Raw genomic sequence first — 24271 nt, forward strand, 5'->3', positions numbered from 1 at the left:
TGTAAAGGGGAGACTCGTGGGTACCCATAGAACCTATTTTCATTCATTTTCCCCACCAAAATTGAGCCTACCTTTGGAGCGTTATTAAGCCTCCTTTGCGATCTAGCTAACAAGCATGACATAGTTGGTACCAATGGATTCTTTAGGATTTCTAATTTCATATACCAGTGTCTTCATATAAAACAGCCTGCTACAGCCTCTGAAAGACAGTGAAGTCGGTCGGAATCAACGTCAATACTGCGGGTCTTTTAATGTAAAAAACCCCCGCTAAGGCTCATTTGAAGTTGCTGACCATTCATATCAAACAGTTTTTGATCACACTGTTACTGTTATTTAAAAAGGGGCAAGCAGGTGGGATTTTTTGGAGCAAAAACACAATTCCTCTAATTCAAAGTATTAAACCTTTAATGTTGCTGCTTGATGAAGCATGCAGCTATTATCTGTGGCAGACCTGTGTGTTGTTGCCTCTACGTCTTTCTATTTAGAGATGAAGCCATCTGCTTATTTGCTTTCTTTCTCTTTTTTTGGGAGAAGGGAGGGGGGGGTTATCTTCAGACAAAAAGGCAGATAGAGAAGGGGGGGGGGTGGGGGGGGGGGGATACTGGAGCAGCTGAAATATGGTCAAACTCTTTGGGATCAAGCACATAAAGGCCAAAAAGGATAATTTAGTCCGTTAAAGCTTTAACAGCCTATATTGACAGTACAATCAAATTTGATTCCTGCTCTGCCTCTGTCGTTACCAGTTCTGCTATATGCATGAAAAATAGCCTTTTATATTCAGTGTTCTGTAACACTAAACTATAATGATGGAGCAGTATAGCTGCACTTCTCACATCTACTGGAGTCAAACGCTTTATTCTTTTGAGCTGCAGACAACTGGGATTTAGTCCGTAAGTATCAAAATGCAGTCTGTTCATTACAACAATTCATTAAGTGTGTTGAGATAGAGGAAAATGTGTGTGTGCATGTATTTGCATATAATTATATTCATGCATAGCTTTAGATCTCCAGCAAGTCTGATTATGTGTCTGAGGTCAACAGTCATGTTTTAATGTTCTGGTTCATTGCTGCCGCTCTGTAAATTACTAGGTTTCATTATGACATATATATTGTATATGACATATTATGAGAGCAGGCAGTATATATATAAAGAGCCCTACCCCTTCCACTAGACACCTGCTCCACAATATAATTTCCCCTACACTGGCGTTTAAGGACAGGAAGGACACTTGTCTCCTCTCAGCACAGGAAACCCTCTGAAAACAATAGTAGGATGTTGGAGATTTCTGACCTTTGACCCTCACAGACAAAAACCCTGTATTGGCAGCTGTGTTACAGCTCAGCGTGGTGATGTTTTCTAGCAAAGGCTGAATGAACTGAAAACTGTCTAGTGGAGTGGAACTCCACCCAAAATCGTCTGCGTGAACTGAACAGTCACCTCCTGCCAAGTGTCTGTAAATGGTTTGGTTCACAGAGCATGAAACAGATGCATCAAATGACAACTTCTATCTCAATTCTCATGCACTATGGATGTATTAAGAGAGCTGGTTATAGGACGATTAATCGATTAGTTTAATTCTCTGATTCCAGCTTCTTAAATGTGAATATTTTCAGCTGTTTACACGCCCTGTGCTCTGTGACCTTCCTCCTACTTTAGTGCATGTTAAGCTCATGGTGAGCCACCAAAACACCAAGTGGGCCTAAGCAAGAAAAACACTTGTTTGTCCAATAAAAGCACTTGTTGGCATGAAGTCCAACCATGCAGTACGCACTATAAAAAACACAGAAAAACATTTGAGGAACTCAATCTCTTTATTTTGTGAAGAAATTTAGTTCCTTTCGATTTTGTCTTTGTTATCTTTGACTCCGTGTTTCATCTGATAGCAGATCTGAACTATGCTTTTGCCGACACCCTTCAACAGGCCTGTGACTCTCGTTCATTGCAGTAAAGGTTGTGCTCTGTAAACTCTGCAATGCACTGCAGTAGAACTGCAACAATTAATCGATTAATGAATTAGTTATCAACTATTAAATTATTCACCAACTATTTTGATAATCGATTAATCAGTTTAAATAGTATTTTTTTTATGAAAAAAACTCTAAATTCTCTGATTCAAGCTTCTTAGATGTGAATATTTTCTGATTTCTTTACTCCTCTATGACAGTAAACTGAATATCTTTGAGTTATGGACAAAACAAAACAAGACATTTGAGGACGTCATCTTGGACTTTGTACATTTTCTGGCATTTTATAGACCAAACAACTAATCAATTATTCAAGAAAATGATCAACAGAATAATCAAAAATGAAAACTATCATTAGTCATAGCCCTAAACGAATACGCCAGAAACATTTTTAGGCTTCCACGGGCTATTGTGTTTTTGGGCCTATTGAGCGTTCTTGTTTATTGAGTAATTCTAACTTAACAGAGAGTGGATAAAGACAGTGATTCTGACCAATAGAAGAGGAACAACCTGCTTGCGAGCTTTACATGGTCGTACATGAGGATTGAAGTGAAGACAGTAGGGCTGAAACAAACGACTATTTACACTGTCTATTAATCTGTTGATTATTTTCTCGATTAATCGATTAGTTGTTTGGTCTATAAAATGTCAGAAAATTGTGAAAAATGAGTGTTTCCCAAAGCCCAAGATGACGTCCTCAAATGTCTTGTTTTGTCCACAACTCAAAGATATTCAGTTTACTGTCTTAGAGGAGTAAAGAAAGAGGTTTCTATGGATGTTTTTCTCCACTGTTGAAATCCACTGACACTCCAGCTGAAAACAGTCTCTGTTCTCAAAACTACAAACATTGTATAATCTACATGGGGTTAGTGTTTGTTGCTCAAAACAGTTTGGATAAAGTTCCTCTTTTCAGCCGAACTCACAATATCTGTGGTGTTTTATGTTTTCGTCTCCCTCAGGCAAAATGCAGCTCAGCGCAAAACATTGTCAACAACTTCCCCAACGGATGTAAAAGTGATCCGCACTATAAAAGGACTTCTGACATTTCCTCAGCACTTAAAAAGTTATATCCTTGCCTCCGATGTATTACGGACACATTTTATGTGCTGACAACGAGACGTTACTTATTATCTTATAAAAATAAAAACCTGCGCCTCCTCCTGAGGTCAATTCAGGACAGCAGTGGTGATGCACCGGTGCAGCATTTTACTGCAAGTCTGCTGTTTAGGAGGACCACGTGACGTCTTGGCGCAATGAAGTCGAGATAAAATTGGAGTGCAGTGAATGAGAGGGATTTTCTGCAGAGCGTCCTAAGGGCAGCAGGGGAAGCCGGGCTGTACGGGGCGGCAGGAGGAGCAGGAGGGATCGATCATTTCCCTGCAGGGCAACAAGGCTGAAATAATATCTCGCATATCGTCGGGTTTGACGGTGCCTTCTCTACAGATAATTACAGCCATGTTTAGCATATGTGCAAGTGTTTCATTGACTCAATGAAAAGCACAGTTGTGTTTTTGGATGTTGGTGCAGTGAGTGTGGAGGAAAGAACTACATGTCTCCGTGTAATGGGGATAAATTATAAATCATAACCAGCCTCAGAAGGTATTAAACACTTTGAAAATAACGTCCTTGGGCGCTCACATCACCATGCAGCAAGACACACATACTGTGTATACACACACACACACCAGACAAAAGCCACTCGGAGCCAAATTTCACTAACCTAATCCCCAACTCAGCTCTGCAGTATCTGGGCTCTACACTGCAGAGCCACATTCACATGAAAAGCAGACAAACGCTACCCCTTATACAGACCATAATTCACTCTCTCAGCTTCATACTACAAGTTCCAGTCGTTGAACTAATCCCCCACTTCTCTGTTCTTTTTTTTTTTTTGAAATCCCCTAATGATTAATGCAATTTCGGATTCATGAGGGCATGCTCCTGATGTCAGCGCAGGTTCTTCTCTATCTCGCCTGTTCCCTCAAGAGCCCCGGCTGCTGCAGCACGTGTACTCACAGATAAGACAACAGGAGCTGAGACCAATCAATGGCTGAGCAGAGGTGAACCGACGGAGCGTCCTACAGCAAGATGTCAGCTGTCAGTCGTCCCTCACTCTTAATCCTCCCTCCTAATTATCTGCTGCTTTATCGCATTCTCCCCTGGATGTTCTGTCAAACTGAAAATCAATCAAATGAGCTTGTCTCATGCAGTATTTTAACTAACTTGTAGCCTCTTATTGAAAATGAACGCTATTAAGGCAACTGCGTCCTGTCTGTGATAATAAGCTAGATGATAAACAGCTCGTTTAAGCCTCCCAAACTGTAATAAACCTCAAACCGCACTGCTTTGAAGGAAAACACTCAACTCCTGATGGCGATAAAATACACATTAACAATCAATTATTGCTGTACTTCACAATGCGAGGAGAGGAAAATCATCCAAGACTTCCTCATGGCTGGCTGACATTGATTTCCTCCCTGGTGCTCGTATCACGTCATCACGTCAGCACGTTATACGAGTCGTCTGATGCTTCAGAGAAGCCCGAGCATTTAAGCTACAACCAGAAACACGCCCTTTCAGAGTCTAGCTGTCCATCTCTGCTGTATCCAGGATCCAGCTCTGCAGGACCAGGCTGAGAGGTGTCTCCATGGCAACACGGGCGTGCACCAGTCCCCGGGGAGCAGCTTATTGGAGGAGAGGTGGAGTCTGACGGATGTGGACAGGTGGCAGCATTGAGTGAGGATGCACGTACGGATGTAAACGACTGAGACGTGGTGTACGTTTGTGAAGCTGATAAGGAACCCACTGTTCCAAGCAGTCAAACTCATTTCACTATTTCCCTCTGAACACTGATTGCATCAAATTAAAATAAAATAGTCCCACCACATGTGGTACTTAGAAATGCACTGGAAGCTTTAAATGACTCCATTTATCCAATTTAGCTTTTATAAATAGTAGTGTGTGGGCCTCTTAACCTGCAAGGACGGCTCTTCACTGTCTCAGAGTAGGTGAAACAGAGAGTAAAGTTCAGTTGAAAAATGACAAAGCGAGAATAGTACACACTCTGGTGAGTCACAACCAAAGGAGCTCCTTATAGTTAAGTCAGTTTATTTTTATACAGCATCAAATCATAACAGAAGTTATCTCAAGACACTTTTCATATAAAGCAGGTCTAGACCGTACTCTATAATTTAGAGACCAAACAAGAGATCCCCCATGAGCATGCATTATTATGTGATAATGGCAAGGAAGAACTCCCCTTTAGTGAGTAGAAAGCTTGCACATCCTAGAGACACCATATACTGCAATTACAGTAACTAAAAATGTATAGGATACAATACATGAGGATTGGCAGCTTTTCTTCATATGTGAAAATAAACTGAATATCTTTGGGGTTTGGACTGCTGGTCCAATCCGATATTGAGCCAAATCGTGCAATAGACTCGCCTGTCCATCAGAGGATAACGTGTCAGTGTCACGTTTTGCCTCGCAGAGACATGAATAATAGACGCATGTATGAAGGTGCAGTACCAGCAGGGGTCAACAAAAACTTTTAGTTAGGTTTAGGGATGGCCTTAAAATAACAAAACGTACGGAAAACACGTCAGAAGCGTCACTAACGTCACTAACGTCATTAACGTCACTAACGTCACTTGCAAAACACCGGTCTCCTGGTTGAAAGTCCTGTGTTTGTTGGACCCATCCACTTCCACTCCCACCATAAGCTGACTTCCTCGCTTTCTATTCTACGTCTCTAGCTCTCAGCTTATCATATTCACACGGATGCATTTATATTGCAGTCAGACTACATGGCGTACAATTAACATGCCTAAAGCAAGAACGGCGTTCTTATTACGCGCTTTTATCGTGTCATTCACACGCCTTTTCATGTGACCGGGCTGGTTGGTCTGACAAAACAAACAATTAAAAAACACCACTTTGGGCTTTAAGGAAAATTGTGATTTTTAACTATTTTCTGACATTTTACAAACCAAACAAATAATCATTAGTTGCAGCCCTACAATAATTAATTAATTAAAGCAGAGTGCTCCTAATAATAATGAGCCTGTGCCATATATGCTTCTATTTCTACCCTCTGTGGTGGCGGAGAGAATTCTGTGTGCAGCAAATAGGTACACTCTTTAATTATCTAAAGTCTATAGTGGGACCTGAGCTTCACTGTTACATAATGAAGTTAATTTAGCAGGTCCCAAGCCTGCACTGGAAGAACGTAACTAATTACTTTATCAAATAGTCCCTCTCGCTGCTGAGTTATTTTTGCACAACTGCCCTGTTTCCTCTGTTTCTAAGGTTACAGTCTCTCAGCAGGAAGTTGGTTTTTTATTTTTGTTTTTCTTGTATCAACTGTTGCTTCATCTCACCATGGATGCTTGTTGGGTAATAAAGACAAATAATGTCATCATTTCTGTGTAATTTTGGATTTGCTGGGAAATAATGGGGGCAACTGAATGGACATTTACCAGGATTTATTGTTTTCAACTCTCAGTGAATGTTTTGCGATACGAAACATTCAATAAAACTTTATAAACCTTATAAACTAAAAAATAACTTAAAATAGAAATATAGTCAGAATCTATTGAAACTCATGTCAAAGGTTTTTCTTTCTGAATGTACACAGAGCTCGCTGACTTACATAAAGCAGAAAGTTACTGAACCAAAACACTCGTATCACCTGGGACCTGAGCTTGTAGAGTTTTTCCTGCTATTAGTGTCAATCTCCAATGGAAAACTATACGTAGCATCGTTACACCGCTATTTCAGTTCAGCAAATATGGTTTGTCTATCAAAAAGGCATCCATTCATTCAATAACTGTTCATTTCAGAGACTAAAAACATTTAATGCATGCATGTCAGAACCATCACTCTCGATTTAAATTAAATTTAAGTGCAACAGTCCTGTAACTAGGTTTTAATCCCGCAGCAAACAGCAGTGCATTACTGGACTTGTAATACAATCATGGTGTTGACAGCGACACTTCTCCAGACAGTGTCCATTAAAATTCTTTCAGCATACACGACTGAATGAGAAGAGAAGTGGGATCATGCACTGACTGGCACCAAGTAACCAAGAAAAAAAAACGTTTTTTTCCCATTTAAAGGACCCACTGTCTACTTCATCAATGCCAGCACACAAACCAAAGAAAAAACAAACAAATTGTGAGACTGTTATAAGCGATAATCTACGCCTGGCAGATCACCTGTTTCATGAAGGGCTGATTATCTCTCGAATCCTTGTGAAACGGACAGAACAAACTCTTGATTTATTGAGTGGCAGCTGCATTCATCACACTGAGTTTACAGAGACCAGATAAGTCTGATGCAAAACTATAACTAGATTTACGATGGCAGATGATGACAGCTCAGTATGACATGAATAGCCTATATTGTTTTTTAAATGGTTACATTGACAGGTGATCTCGTCTTATTTGTCACACTTGCTTAATATATTGTACTTCTTTGATGGACACAAATGAAGAGTGGAGAGTCTAAGATACAGTATGTGTTAGACTTGTTACTTTCTTCTGAACTTTTTTCAATAAAATGCGATTAGGTACAAAATAATAGTTACAGGAATAGTTCAACGTGTGTGGAGATACGCTTATTTACTTTCTTGTTAGATGAGAGGATTGATACCACTCTTACGTCTGTGCATTAAAGTGTTAGTTCAAGTGTTTGAGGGTTGTATAAGGTACTTATCCATAGTCAGTGTATTACTTATAGTAAATGGCGTCGGCACGCCCCCAGCTCTGAGAAACAGACAGGAATACCGACACCGGAGCAAAGCAAATACAGTGATGTGGACGGGGATGGTAAAAAAAACATATTTTAGCCTCCTAAAAGAAAGGCTCACCTAAAAAAAATCCTATCAGTTTAAGTGTACACTATTTTTAGAATATTTTCACCGCGTTATCTTGCCGTCAGACTGCCCTTTCCTTCTCCTTTCTGACAGGGAACTGAAAGTGAAACGTATCTATTCTTTCTTCAAAGCAATAGTCTGACACATAACCCTCATAAAACAGACATTTTTACACTTCAGTTTTTGTGTGGCTTAAACAAGATATAATGTGTTGATTAGTGACCTTTGTAGACGCTGGTAGGCCAGAGCCAGGCTAGCTGTTTCCTCCTGTTTCCAGTCTTTATGCTAAGCTAAGCTAACTGGCAGCTGGAGGTAGCTTCGTAGTTGGCGTACACACATGAGAGTTGTGTCAACCTTCTCATCTAACTCTCTGCAAGAAAGTGAATAAGTCTATTTCCTGAAATGTCAAACTTCTCCTTTAAGACTTCGCTGTATATTAATAGAATGAAATCACACAATCTTAACTGAGTCAGCAACAGAGCCACTTGAGCTGTTTGTTTGTTTGTATGACTACTCGCTGCCACAGCACACAAACAAACCAACCCAAACTTTATTGGACCACAGAGTAAACAAGCTCTCCCACTAAAGATTATTCTGTCCAAATAGCTAATAGATGATTTTTTTTTTCTTTGCAAATGTTCTCTCAGTCAGCAGCAGGTTTGCCAAACAAGCTGCCGGTGAGTCAGCGCGACAATTTCTCTCCCAACACGTCAGTTTGTACACAGCCGGCTTCATGCTGCCCAGCAGGATGTTAATAACTAAATAACCAAATCCCACCTGGATGGTAACAAGCTCTGATCTGGAGACACGTTTCCAGCATTAACTGACCAACACATTCAGTGGGCGTACTAAACATCACTAGTCGTAGGTATTTTAGAGTGCAACGACTCCACAGGTTCAGTTATAATCCAAAAAACAGAAGACGCGTGAACGGTTTTCAGCATTGATCTCCCTCAGCAGAGCCGTCTGTAGCCTAGAGCAACAACAAACAGAGACACACCTAGTGTCTCACATGATTCTCCTCAGCATTTAAGCAAACTGACGACACTTTTTCGGGTCATTAGGAGGAATCATTATATCACACAAGACATACTATAGTTTTATTTTCAAATAAGTGATGAAAAGTATGGTTTGTGACCACACTAGGTATTGTTACTACAAGCTGATGATTGATGTATTATACAGCTGCAAAGAATATAACATGATATCACTTAAAGATTTTACCTAAAACGTATAGGGCTGTCAATCGATGAAAATATTTAATCACGATTAATCGCATGATTGTCCATAGTTAATCACGATTAATCGCAAATTAATCACACATTTTTTAGCAGTTCAAAATGTACCTTAAAGGGAGATTTGTCAAGTATCGCTTATCTCTCTCTCTTATCAACATGGGAGTGGGCAAATATGCTGCTTTATGCAAATGTATGTATATATTTATTATTGGAAATCAATTAACAGAACAAATCAATGATAAATATTGTCCAGAAACTGCATTTAGCATAAAAAATATGCTCAAATCATAACATGGCAAACTGCAGCCCAACAGGCAACAACAGCTGTCAGTGTGCTGACTTGACTATGACTTGCCCCAAACTGCATGTGATTATCATTAAGTGGGCGTGTCTGTAAAGGGGAGACTCGTGGGTACCCATAGAGCCCATTTTCATTCACATAACTTGAGGTCAGAGGTCAAGGGACCCCTTTGAAAATGGCCATGACCGTTTTTCCTCGCCAAAAATTAGTGTAAGTTTGGAGCGTTATTTAGCCTTCTTCTGTGTGTGAATGTGTGGTTGGCATGGGTGGACATTATTGTTTACTGTACATCTGGAGGACACTGAATTATTTCAAAGAGCAGTTGCCTGCATTCATTTCCCTGATCAGAGCAGCCTGGAGTAAAAACAATGAAAAGCAAATGAAGTCTGGTGTGATTTCCGTCACATCCAAACTGTGCCTCCTCTCAAACGTGTCTATCAATGGCTGTCTATCTGCACGCCTGTGTTTGTGCGTGGGTGTATTGGTGTCGGTGCGGGTAATGACTGTCATGGTCGTGTCTGAGTTAGACAATGGTTACATTTAGGAAAAGTAAAACAACAAATTAAAGCACTGATCGCACTGACTTTTATCTATCTAAATACTGCAGGAAAAATATGGTCACTAAGAATCTAGTATGCCGGAGAAGGAGAGTGGGGTAAAATCGTGCTGCACTCCAAGTACAATGAATCAGACATTCTTTGCAGAGGGGGATTCAGGGAACGCCGCCAACAGAACAGGCAACCTGCTGTCCCTCGAGTCAAAGTACAGTACAGCAAAAAGATGTAAACACAAGGCCGATTTAATAAAACTGAGCTGTGAGGAAGACAATGGAGTCTTAGCTGGGTGCAGCCATGTCTTGACTTTTGTTTGGTTTCAAAGCTTTGTCCTGTGTTTTCTTTCTCTGTTAAAGCTGCAGTAGGCAGAATATTTTTGGCATCATTGGACAAAAATTCCATAATAACCTTTCAGCACATTGTAATTCAAGTGTTCTGAGAGAAACCTAGACTTCTACACTTCCTCACGGCTCTGTTTTCAGGCTTTAAAAAATCTGGCCCGTGACAAGAGACTTTGGCCAATCACAGGTCATTTCAGAGAGAGAGCATTCCTATTGGACATTCAACGGAGGCAGCTGTCAATCACTCCAATCAAACAGTCAAACTACGGAGCACTGATCTTTGATCAACCTCATATGTTTTCAGAAACATCTTGTAGTGTACCGTTTAGCTGTAAAATGAGAGAGTTTGCTCCGGCTGGTGGGCGGTGCTTGGTATTTCCCCAACAGATCTCAACATGGCTGCTGGGTCAGAAACGTTCTCATTGTACAGCTAAACAGTACACTACAAGATGTTTCTGAAAACATTTGAGGAGAAAAATATGCATTACAGTAACAGAATATTGATTCATATTTGATCAGCGCTGCCTAGTTTGACCATTTGATCAGAGTTCACGAGTAATTGACAGCTGCTCAGAGACAGCAGACTCCAGATCAGCTCTGATTGGTTGTTTTCCTCTGGTCTGTGAAATCTTGCGGATGCCGTTAGGAGCACCGGAGGACACAGAGGCACAAGATTTTTTTCAGATTACCTGTCTCATACACTACTGTCAGGATATAGTGACCGTTTTATAAAAATAACTTCTTTTTTTTATCATATTTGCTCCATTTCTACCCTCTGCTGCTTTAACTTATGATCACTGGACTTTTAAAGCACCCAGTTTTATATAATAAAGACTGATAGTTCAGTTTATCCTCAATGTGGAAGTATGAGTTTACACTGAAACCATATTTCAGTCTCTGAACCTGGCGTGTAAATGTCAAACAGCTGCTGATGGTTGAGCCCCGAGAGCAACGCTTCACAAGCTGCCTATTAAACTGGCAAACGGGAGGAGGCAGAGCTGCAGTCCTCTGCAACCACACAGTGGTAAGCTACAAAACAGGGTTCAGGCTCTTTAGTCAGCGTACGGACCCTCTCTATTGACATGCTAATGCAGGATCTGCCAGCTGAACAGCTTGAATAAAGTGAACACCATCTCCCAAGGTCCTTCAGAGACCTCGGCTTTGGCAGCCAGCCTCGAGGGTCGTCAAGAATTCATTAATGGCCGTGCGTTAAGATTTCAACAGAGTAGTTTGTTACACTGCAACAGAGGAATTAATAATACGATGTGCTTTCACACCTGCAGCCACTAGGAAACCCAATAGTGAATGTACTGCGTTGCTTCTTTGTTGTAAAACTACTGCTGAAACCAAGTGATTTTTTTTTTTTTATTAGCCCTCATACATAATAAAGCAACCTCGCGATCTTGTTATGACCCAATCAATGACACACTGATGATTTGGGCCCCTTCTGCCATGTAGACATTAACCATAAAGCAATAACTCAGAGGAAGACGGGTGCAATTTCCAATCTGAATTTCATTACGCTTCGCTCACTCTGCCTACTTGGACTCAAAACATTGCCATTGTTGTGAGAGAGGTGGTGGATGTCGGGGAGCAGAGCCCTCCGTGTCTGTAGGCGATGCAACGCACCAGCTGTGAATGAGAAAACAAGCGGCATTCTCCATAAATTAACATTAACGTCATCCTCACACAGTTCAAGGTCCCCGTCTGATGCAAAGAGGCAGCACAGCACACACAGGGCCTAGCTCTGTGAGACAAGAGTTATTCCCCCAGTCGGGTCTAAGATGAATAATTGATGTCTGAATTAGCCAAAAAAATGGCCTGGAGTAAAGAGGAAAGCAGCAGAATGAAAAGATGGGCAGTGATATGGTGGAAATAAGACGTGCAGTTTTCTGAATGACCAGCAAATAGCCTACCACGACACAAAACGGAGGTTAAAGAGGCACAGGAAGTCTAGAAGGTAAGACTATCAACACAAAGAAGAAGGAGTCAGTAGATCAACCCGCTCACTCTGAGCATCCAAAGGTCTGGACTGGTACATGATGACTCGGGGGATGATCAGCTGAAGCCCCCGAGGCGTAACATTAGTGAAACCACTGAGAGGGAGAGTGCTAGTAATCGCCAGAGCCTTGAAACTGAACCCACTTAGGGAAATGTCTGCTCATAACCAGTCTACTCTGCTTGTACGTACAGTATGCCCCCTTCATTTTTACACCACATGGCAGAATAAACTGTCAGTGTATGGATCTTTTGATTGTTCATTTGGGAGCCCTTTTATTTCGTAGATTACTGCTTACACAAACTTTAAATATATTATCAGTTATCTTGTCTTTCCACAATGCTTTCATATTTTTACATAATCGACTGGCTCCACAGTTCATCATAGTCTGACTCAATAACCAATACAGTCGAGTTGACCCCAACAAGCACAGTTTCGTTTGACATTAATCATTCGGGTAGCCCCCTCTTAGTCAATTTCGTGACTAATCGGTCATTTTGGTCTTAGTCGACTAAGATTTCTTTAGTCGATTAGTCGGTTTTTATGCTTTTATCATGCAACTTATCATGAAACTTACAAGCACATCTCTGGTAAACACAAGATTTAAAGAGGTGCTTTTGTGTGATTCTTTGTGGAGAAACTCAGTTTCACAGATCTGTCGATTAAATCAACTAATCGATTAGTCGAAAAAATCAAATGAGCGTTAGTTGACTAAGGATTTCTTTGGTCGAGGACAGCCCTGGATACAGCTCATAAGTGTTTACTGACTCAAGTTGTTGCAGAAATGACGGCGGAATGTGGAAGCTCGTACGTGCTTTGCAGAGAGAGATATTTTACTGGAATATTTACAGAGGAAATATTTCCATACACCAGTAGGGAATTGGTACAAGTCCTTGGATTAAATGTGTAGTAATAAATCTGAGAATCAAGGTCTGTGTGCTCAAAGTTAAAAACATACTCTGCAGGTGTCAGGTGTTAGTTGACTATGGTTTTCTCTGGTGGAGGACAGCCCTACAAAATAATACTGCCACCCACCAGTCTATAATCTACCCTCAGGTTTGAGATGATTAGGATTATACTCAGTAAGTAAAATGATGTTTCAGGTAACGAGGCAGTAGAGTGTGGAAAAAGGAGGACTCAATGATGACATTAAGCCACAAAGTGTGGAAAAACAGCCAAATCTGACAATGAATCAAAGGCAGAACGTGAGCGGAGTGCGATCGGCTCTGTGGATTAAAACTGAAGCCACCACAAGACACTGAATCAAATGAATTAAATGCAATATTCACAAAGATTTCATCAACATATCTATAACCACAGTGAGCCAAAAAGCAAGGCCCCAAAATGTGAAAGAATGAGACAGCCAGTCCTCCATCATCCTGCACTGATTTTCAACACAGGGATCATTTTTTACCCTGCTCAACCACCATCCTAACCATATTATGACAGATCAAAAAATGCAGCACATAGAAATCCCTCTGGCTGTTGTTGTATTCATTAAAAAAAAAATCTTTGCACACAAGAGAAATAACACAGTGATGCTCTGTCATTGGGTTGACTGTCACGGTTTACCTGCCATCATCTGAGAGAGGAAGTCTATAATGCTCTCTGTTTTAACACTATATATAACAGCTATAGAGCTGGATTGCACTGTGTTATATATGAATAATGATAAACAGGCTGTTTGTTGGTCATCCTCTGCACGCAGAGACAATGCACACACACATCACATGCACACCGCACCTTTCACTTGGGTCTCATAGTCCGCTATGATCTCCTTATCCTTCTTGTATTTGGTAGATGACATGGTTCCTCGGGCTGTTTAGGGTGATGGACTACCCTAGAGGTCGAGGACTGTCTTCTTTCTTGGCTCTTTATTATAAGGGATTGTAACGTTTTGCAGCGCTTTCCTCCTTTTCTCTATTGAAGAGAACAAAAAGCTTTCAAAATGTGTTGTATTCCCGCAGTCTGCACAGTTTAAACCACCTTATCGGTGCAGAAATAACACAGCAGTGTTACAATGTTGCATTTTTCTCTTTCTCTGCTCGGGTTTTCTGTCTCTCCTCCTCCTCCTCCTCCTCTTCCTCCTCCTAGTACCGGACAACTCAACGCTTCAGCAGGAAAACACAAAAGAGACGAGCGAGCTCAAAACTGTAACAACAACATGATGAAGGAGAAGAGCGCGGAGAGACGCTTGAAAGAGGAGGTTTCAAGCAGTCAAGTAGTCCTCGTTGTTGTGGCTTCTTCTTCTTCTTCTTCTGTGTCCAAAAAATGAGCAGACATGCGTATAGGAGCAGCAGCGAGGCAGCAGACACCAGTCGGACTCTCTGACAAATTGCGCTGCAGGGGAACAGGAATTTAAAAGATAGTCACGTGATGAACCTCCTCATGTTGTCAACCAGCCATCCTTCAGCCCGCCCCTCACACACACACACACACACACACACACACACACACACACAATCACACACGTACACACGTACACGTACACACACAAAGAGACACACTCACACACACAATCACACACACACACACACACACACACACACACACACACAAATTTGATTTATGTAATTCAAATATATGACCACTGCACACACATCAGAGATCATCATCACCATCTTCATCATCATCTGTAGGTCTGCCTGATAACAATCATATTCATGTTTTTCGGAGGTAAAAATAGACCTATAGCAATAAAAACTTCCCCCTCTTTAGACTCCATTGCCATGGAAACCACACAATTTTACCTTTCACCCTATACTGTTTAGGAGATGTGGCAACATCCCAGCAGATGTGGTGAGGGATGATCTCTGACATGCTGCTCCCTCACACCACTGGTTGACTCAGGAGGGAAAGTGCCCTCTTGGATGCCCCTATGGTAGATAAAGCATGATAAAGTGCCCTCTAGGGTGCCGTTCCAGCGGAGAAAATGTGATGAAGTGCCTCTAGGGTGCCCTTCCAGTGGAGAAAATGTGATTCAGTGCCCTCTAGGGTGCCCTTCCAGTGGAGAAAATGTGAAGCAGTGCCCTCTAGGGTGCCCTTCCAGTGGAGAAAACGTGATTAAGTACATCTAGGGTGCTCTTCTAGTGGAGAAAATGTGATAAAGTGCCTCTAGGGTGCCCTTCTAGTGGAGAAAACATGATAAAGTGTCCTCTAGGGTGCCCTTCCAGTGGAGAAAATGTGATTCAGTGCCCTCTAGGGTGCCCTTCCAGTGGAGAAAATGTGAAGCAGTGCCCTCTAGGGTGCCCTTCCAGTGGAGAAAACGTGATTAAGTACCTCTAGGGTGCTCTTCTAGTGGAGAAAATGTGATAAAGTGCCTCTAGGGTGCCCTTCTAGTGGAGAAAACATGATAAAGTGTCCTCTAGGGTGCCCTTCCAGTGGAGAAAATGTGATGAAGTGTCCTCTAGGGTGCCCTTCCAGTGGAGAAAACGTGATGAAGTGTCCTCTAGGGTGCCCTTCCAGTGGAGAAAATGTGATGAAGTGTCATAAAGGCTGCCTTTTTTATTTATTTCCCCCCTGCAACTCAGACAGTCTGAGTCCGCCAGCACCCAGAGAAGAGAATTTGTGAAGTGAGGGGCCCGGTCGTTAAATGGCTAAGGCATGACAAACCAGCAGCACCAACACCACCACTGATGCTTTGATGTGGAATCATGGAAGCGCTGCTGTGATGTCTGCAAATCTACACTGACCATTATCTTTTAAAAGGGAAATTGTCCTTTGCACCATCCTCTTTAGTTGCAAACAGGTGTATCGTCATCATGCCCTCTGCAGCCGTTGTTTACTCCACCTCTTCTTCTCTTATGGCTGAAAGATGAATGTGATAGCAAGAATGTCACTGACAGAAATGTATTCAGCCTTGTAAGCATGGAGAAGGGGATAAAAACTTATGATAATACCTAATGTTAAATATGGCTGAGCAGAACCAAGAACACATGCATAATAATAATAATACTGTCAAAATATTGTTGGAAAGGCAAGCAAAACTTCTCACCTTCATGCCTAAGCAATGGGAGTTGTGTTTCTTGCATGGAAACGATTTGAATTCATATCATGAAGAAAAGCATTGTAGTGACAGGGACTGAGCATGATTCCTGACAGATACTGTCATCTGGAAGCTTCACCGTGTTTTTAACAGTCCATGGGACTCGGTTTGTTGTCTGTCACCTCAGCTCTTCTCAGTTCAGAAGGGAACGGGCTGTTGACTCACAATGAGGTGACTCAAACCTGCAAAGTGCCAAACTGTAGAAGCCCACTGCATTTCATTTCCATCTGCACCACACAGGCTTCGATGCATAATTCAAGCTGACAGGAGGGAGGACATTTTTGACAGATATTAGGTCTACATTCTGCCACATTTACAAAAACAGATAAAAAGGATTTTCTACAAAAAAAGAATCATAACCAAAAAATTGCACCACTTACACTTAAAGCTTCAGTAGGGAGTATATTTTTGGCATCATTTGGGCAAAAATTCCATAATAACCTTTCAGCATATTGTAATTCAAGTGTTCTGAGAGAAAACTAGACTTCTGCACCTCCTCATGGCTCTGTTTTCAGGCTTTAAAATAATCTAGCCCGCGACGGGAGACTTTGACCAATCACAGGTCATTTCAGAGAGAGAGCGTTCCTATTGGCTGTGCTCCGGTCTTGGCGTTCCTTCACCAGATTTCACAATGGAGGCGGCGTCACAAACTTTCTCATTTTACAGCTAAACAGTACACTACAAGATGATCCTGAAAACATTTGAGGTGAGAAATAGACATTACAGTAACAGAATATTGATTCATATTTGATCAGCGCTGCCTAGTTTGACCGTTTGATCGGAGTTTGCGAGTGATTGACAGCCGGCTCTCCTAGACAGCAGCTGGAAAGCAGACCTCAGATCAGCTCTGACTGCTTGTTTTCCTCCGGTCTGTGAAATCTTGCAGATGTTAGGAGCACCGGAGGACACCGAGGCACATGATTCTTGTCAGGTTACCTGTCTCATGTACTACTGTCACAATATAGTGACCGTTTTGTAAAAATAACTTTTTTTAATCATATTTGCTCCAATCTCGCCTACTTCAACTTTAATAAAATGTTTATAGGTTATCATTTGCAGATGGCTTATTAGAACATGAGAAAGTCATGACCCTTTATCATTGTCTTATGAACATTAGTAACTGCAGATGTGATGGTTTATTAGAGAGTGATAAACCAATAAGCATGTATTAATGGATTACCAACATATTTAACTGCATTATTATCATAAAGAAACGTCAAACACCTGCCAAAAGGATTGTTCACAACCTGGCAACGCACTAAAGGGTTATAATTCAAAGCAATTCAAGGCTTTAAAAACAGGAACATCTTAAAAACAACTCTAAAACTCACAGGTAACCAGTGAAGGGCAGCAAGGATCGGTCCGATGTGGTCACTTCTCTTGGTAAATGGATGTAGCTGAAAAAAAACATTCATGTTGCCAAAAGGACGTACTATGTCAATGTAAGGCACATTACTGTAGCAACACCAACTTAAAAGACAATGTAATATGAAAAATGAAGATATTACATTGCGCAAATGAGGTGGAACAATTAGCTAGTCGCCCTAGAGGGTCTAATAGAACAATTACAGAGATTTTGAGGAAGATACAGTGTTTCTCTCGCCCTAACAATATCCATTCACACAAATGTAGGTGTACTACTGCCCTCCTGTTTTCCCACCAGTACTGACTTAAGAAGTCAGGTTTGCATTCTTTGCTGGCCTTATGATGTACAAAGATTTCTTCTGGCCGTTGAACACAGCATGCACAGCCTCCTTCGCAGGAGTAAAAGCCCCAAGGAATTATAAATGGCCTCTGGCAGTGCATGTGTGTGTATATCTATGTCTGTGTTCAGCGAGTCTGGATATGAGAGAGAGACAGAGACAGGGTGAGTGTCTTCCTGTGTTATGTGTCTCACTGCATCACGCTGCCTTGTGTGTCTTTGCAGTTCCGGTGATGAGTCTAAGCTGTTTGTCACGCCTGATTGTGCATCACCTCCACGTCTGAGGAGTGGAGCCCTGAGAGAGCAGACACATCAGCTGTGACAGGCAGAGATGCCTGTTGGAGGGCCAGAGCGACAGCAGGGCGGATTCTGCTTTTGATTGTGTTTACCACAGAGAAGTCAGCGGAGGTAACCTTTCCACAGTCCCCTTCATCCCTCCCACGTCTCTCTGTTCCTCGACTCTACCTCTCTCATCAGGAGTCTCGGGGGGGGGGGAAGCCTGGGAAACTGTGACTTCACTGTTTTTATGGCACAAAGATCCATTGTGGGATCCTTTTACTATTTCTTTCTATAGAACAAGAGTGGGAACTGCTCTCGTCTCCGTACCCAACATGTGAAAAAATGCCACCCTGGGATACAGTCTGGGCCTGAATGCTGTGATAGATATTCATTTAGAAGTGTTGAGGCTTGCACATTTTTGGTAGCCAAAAAATATCTCAGTGAATCTGTAAATGCATACAGACAATTGTTTATATGTGCAACAAATGGAACAAATGTAATATTTCTATGTAATAAATAATGAATTTATCAGATTTGATTTGTCCGAAATTTCATTGCTTAAAGGAACAGTGTGTAGAATTTGGCGGCATCTAGCGGTGTGGGTGCAGATTGCAACCAACTGAGTACCCCTCCGCTAACTCCTCCCTTTCCAAAAGCCACCGAGTGCAAAACCGTGGTAACGCTGTCCGCCTCACTTAGAGGCCATCCTTACCATAATAACACTACTTTAGGAGCAACGGAAATCTGACTGACTGGCTGTACCACGGTTTTGCACTCTGTGACCCACGTTTCACAAGCATGTTGGAGAACTACGGTGGCCTTCAGGTAATGTAAAAACGTGAAAGGCTCTCTCTAGAGCCAGTGTTTGGTTTGTCCATTCTGGGCTACTGTAGAAACATGGCGGAGCAACATGGCGGACTCTGTGAATAGTACCCGCACCCTATGTCGATATGAAGGGCTCATTCTAAGCTAACGAAAACACAAGGATCTTAGTTTCAGGTGATTACACACTAATGAAAACATAATTATGAATATTATATTCCATTTCTGCTAATAGATCACCAGAAATGTTACACACTGTTCCTTTAAAATGTGATGGGAGTCATGTGTTGTCACGGTTACAGGCATCTTAGACCACTGTAATGGCAATTTTCATATCTGCAGTTTAACACTGTACCTTTAGATAATCTCAGGGCCTCACATGTTCAATTCCGTCACCATAGGACAGTGACCTGACATTTTAGATCTCTGTAACTGCAAACAACAGATTGCTGAAATACTTGTTATGTCTTGTGATGCTCTGTTGTCTGCTGTGTGCTGACGCATTGATACACTTTCTATCCTTCTCTTCCTTTCTTCTTTGCACTTATCTTCATGTTATGCTTTAAATGTATAAATACTGACTACTCTTTGTATTCGGGGCTCACTTGCCACAGTCCACAACAGGTGGCTGTGCTCGTGAGTCCATCTGCAGTCCATCTGCAGATGTTTTACTTATTAATGTATGCCTTTTTATTAAATTCACTGAAAGACAAGTTGTTACGTTGGTTTGTGTCTTGTTTTAACAGAAACTGCCACCACACCACTCAGTCACCAGGACATCGTACTGTAAATTGCCTCGTAATACTTTTGATTACTTCCGTGCAATGAATGTCAAATAAAAGTGACAATGTGGGCCCAAAAACAAACTGACTTCAGTATATATTTTAACTCTAAATCCACAGAATAGTTACATACATATACATATACAAAAAAACGCATTAATGAGACTTAATGTGAAAATGCTCAACTAAAGAGTGAATATCAAAACTGTGAGAAAGAAGACCGATGATAAGCCTTTAGGGCTGCTTTGTCCTAATATTCTCCTTCTTTTTCAAACCAGATGAATCTTTGTACGGACATGTGTGGGTTCTCATATCACTCATAACTGCACCTCTTTGAATTTAAAAGATATTTGCCCTGTGGGAATCTTGAAATAGGCAGCATGTGATGTAACAGGTTTCCATGTTTTGCTCCTTCAGTAAATAATCTGAGTGAAGGTATGTCACGTTTGTGCACAGCTTTTTGCCTACAGTATGTTTCATTGAGTCAGGGTCAACAGCAATCGTCTGACATCCACTCAACATTAAAGTTTGGTGTATTTGTGGAATCAATATATATTTGTTCATTTTAGCATCCTTCCTACCTTTAACAAACTGTGTGATGAATTTGTTACAACATTGTATATGGATTTATTAAGTGTGATGTAAAAAGTGTACACACCTCTGAGTCAATAACTTTGCTTATTACCTCAGATTCAGAGTGCATTTTCATCGTGTTGCATTAACTGTTGCTTAGAATTTAAAATATACACTTCTACGGAATACATTGCATACATACATACATACATTTGTTGTATATTTTAGAAAAAGTGGTAGATTTTGATCAGCAAATACATCCTAAGGTATTTAAGAACAACCTGCCTGACACTACAGTCAATTGCAGGCTGCTCTATCAAAGTCTATATAACAATATCCTCCAAAATATGACGTGTCTGAATTTGGAAGTCCTTTTTCCTGATTTAGAAATGATATAAATGCAACAAACTAGGCAGAAATACAACAAATGAGTGCTCTTTGGGATCCCGATTCAAGGTGTAGAGTGTTGTGCCCTGTTGTTGCTGTCAGCTGTCCATCAGTTGTACAGATAAATGCATTTGCAGCATCATAAAATTCCTCAGGTGTTTTTTTATGGTTCCCATCATGCACATATCTCTGGGTAAATATGCAGTTGAAATTGATTTCATGCTTTGTTCACTGTTATATTTTCTTTCCAGTTAGTTAAAGGCTACAGAGGCTCTGACGTCTGTCTTAAATTAGAACTGATTGTAATGCAACACATTCAAATGCAAACCACTGACAACCTCTATCATTGTCTGCGATACGTGATGCTGATTTCCACAATCATCAATCAGTCAACAAGCGCTGCTGAGAAAGAGACGTCTACTTGATATGCTATCTAAGTAGGCTCATATTTCTGCCAATGTTACGAATTTGATCCTAACAAGTAATACCACAGTGAGAGAAGGATGTGAAGATTAATCTCAGTGAGTGTCCTCTCAACACTGGGAGAAAATCCCAGTGGATTTATCATACCTGACTGCTTTGAGGATTATTCCCTCATTCTTGCATGTCTTTTCTCTGCGTTGCATGTCATTGCAGCCGAGTTACATGTGAGGATAGAAGCATATCTCACATGCATGGATAACACCTGAAGTACACACAAGTCAAACAGGTCTGTGTCTGTTTGATCTTCTGTCAAACCCTGGAGCTGCACTATACTTTTTTCTCTCTGAGTTTCACTGTCAGCCACTCTTTGCTTATTCTCTTTGCAGAAAACAAGCAAATGTGTGTTGCTAATGTGTTTACAAGAGCAGAGTGTCTGACTGTTCTCTGTGCAACACTGGCCATCTGTTGTGCAGGACTTTTCGTTCCCTGACATGAACACACGCCCACTTGTCTCTCAGACTTCACACTTACTAATCAGTTAGAAAGAATGACGTTGACCTGAAACAAAAAGTTAGAAAAACAACAAAAATGTTTTCAATAAACATACATCTGTATGTAATGTGGAGAGACATTAGACAAGCTATGATATGGGTGTTTTTTTCTGTCAAAGTCCTGCAGATAGAGCATTTAAGAATTATCTTTTAATCCTAATTAAGAGCTCTAAACTCAAATTAGAAAACAGGTAAATATATTTTACTCTTTATTTTCTCCCACAGGTGTTTGCTAATAGATAGAGAATTACCGTACACAGTTAAAGCTGTTACGTCCACTTCCCAGAGGTTCAATTAATCACACAAGGAAATGTGACACAGAGGAGAAGACAGTTATTCTTATCACAACTCCCTACATAAACATCATTAATCACAAATGATAAGTCTGGAAAGGAGATTATGGGTGACTTTAAAACAACTAAGATTCCTGGACTGGCAATGGGAAAAACTAATATATATATATATATTTTTTAAATCAATGGCAGTGTATTTGGTTATACTATTGTAAGCCACTAAAATGCCAAAAATCTAGCATGCAGTTGTCACTACACTTTAAAAAAGTTGAACTTACTTAAAAAATCTGGAAACCGATTGCCTTGAAAAAGGTAAGTAAATATAAGTATTAGTCTTAAGTTTTGTTTACTTTATATCAACTTGTTAAGTTTACTTAAATTTTGTTATATTTACTTAATTTTGTGAAGTTGTTCCAACTTAAAACTGGCAAGTGTATGAGTAGTCTAATGTGTGATATGTGTGTGTATGCTCATTGTTGAAAAATGTATACTTAATGACTTAATGACTTAATGACTTAATGACAAACACAGATCTATAAAACTGTTATATCTCTGTCAACACAATGTCCATACAATGGATTACACATTGCTTAATGTGAATAACAACCCGTAATTACAGACAAAAATGTAAGGGAAAAGAATTTATCTATTTTTTTCCTTCATAATTTCCCTATTCTCTCCCACTAGATCTCAAGATTCAAGATTAAAGAAACGATACGATACAACTTTATTGTCAGTTTGCACTGAAATTCATTTTGCATCCATGGGCAGCTCAGTTTGAGAAAAAGTACATATACAATAGACATACTGTTACCATAAACAGACAGACAAGTAAGACCCATCAGACAAAAAACAAAACACATCACAATTAGTTTTTATTATTATTAAATTATTAAATTAATTATTATATTATTATCTTATACATTATTATATAAGATGTTTATTGTCACGCCGGTTATACAAGTACAATCGTGTGAAATACTTTGTGCTGGGAAACTCCATTAAAAATAATAAGTTATATTTCAATAATAAAAGGAAATACTTTGTACAAGGCATATTAAGAACATATACAGTATATACAGTATAAGATATATGATTGAGGTATTGCACTTGTATATCTTTTATCCTGCCTTCTTCACTTTTCCCAGTGCTGGGGATAATAAGTTAAGTTTGGGGTCTCTCTCTCTTATTCTGCTTCTTCATTGTTTGTTGTTTACATATTCATTTTAATGGTTTAGTTCAGTTTTCTCCCACTAAGCTCAAAACATTACATCATGGCGCCCTCTGCTGGTCACTTAGGGGAGAGCTGTACCCGGAAGTAGAAGCCAGAGAAAATGAATTAAAACACATGATCAAGATGACGAAGGCAACTACGTTTCCTTTTTGGGCTTTTGGCTTTCAAAACAAAACCAAAGTTTTTTTTTAAATGATGTATGATAGTTTTAATAAAGTACACTGGAATTTAAGCACCACACCCATTAAATGAACTAAGGTACAAGATAGTCATTCAAATAAAAAAATAAAAAATGCAAATTGTAGAGAATACAACACAGGGAAAGTATCCACAAATAAGTCATGAAATAATAATAATAAGAGAAAAAAAACCCATTTAAAATATATATATATATATACCTACATACACACACACATGCATATATACACATAATATATATATGTACACACATATACACGTACACACATACATACATACACACATACATATACATAAAAATAGAAGAAGAAAAAAAAATAATAATAATGATAATAATGAATAAATAAATAAATTAAATTAAATTTAAAAAAGGGTAAAAGAAGATACTACACACACACACACACACACACACACATATATATATATATATATATATATATATACATACACATACATATACATAAAAAATAGAAGAAGAAAAATAAATAATAAAAATAATAATGATAATAATGAATAAATAATTAAAATAAAATTTAAAAAAGGAAAAAGAAGATACTACTACACACACACATATATATACATACACATACAAATACAAATACATACATACACACATACATACATACACACACACACACACATATACATAAAAGATATGCATAAAAGAAGAAACAAAATAATACAAATAATAATGATAATACTGAAT

The 24271-nt window shown here is 39.9% G+C and overlaps 1 protein-coding gene across 5 annotated transcripts in view; it reads right to left on the reverse strand.

Moving 5' to 3' along the window:
* Positions 1–14680, reverse strand: part of srgap3 (SLIT-ROBO Rho GTPase activating protein 3) — a 75826-nt gene extending 61146 nt beyond the window's left edge. Inside the window, exon 1 of one of the 5 annotated variants that reach the window (XM_074634460.1) lies at positions 14020–14680. In XM_074634460.1, coding sequence (XP_074490561.1) covers positions 14020–14083 — 64 coding nt within the window. In that variant the 5' untranslated portion in view covers positions 14084–14680. The remainder of the gene's footprint in view (positions 1–14019) is intronic. The other 4 variants (XM_074634417.1, XM_074634439.1, XM_074634428.1 and 1 more) reach the window with 4 other exon arrangements.
* Between the last annotated feature and the right edge of the window lie 9591 nt (positions 14681–24271).

This window comes from Sebastes fasciatus, chromosome 1 (genome assembly GCF_043250625.1).
Source record: "Sebastes fasciatus isolate fSebFas1 chromosome 1, fSebFas1.pri, whole genome shotgun sequence".
Classification (NCBI taxonomy): domain Eukaryota; kingdom Metazoa; phylum Chordata; class Actinopteri; order Perciformes; family Sebastidae; genus Sebastes; species Sebastes fasciatus.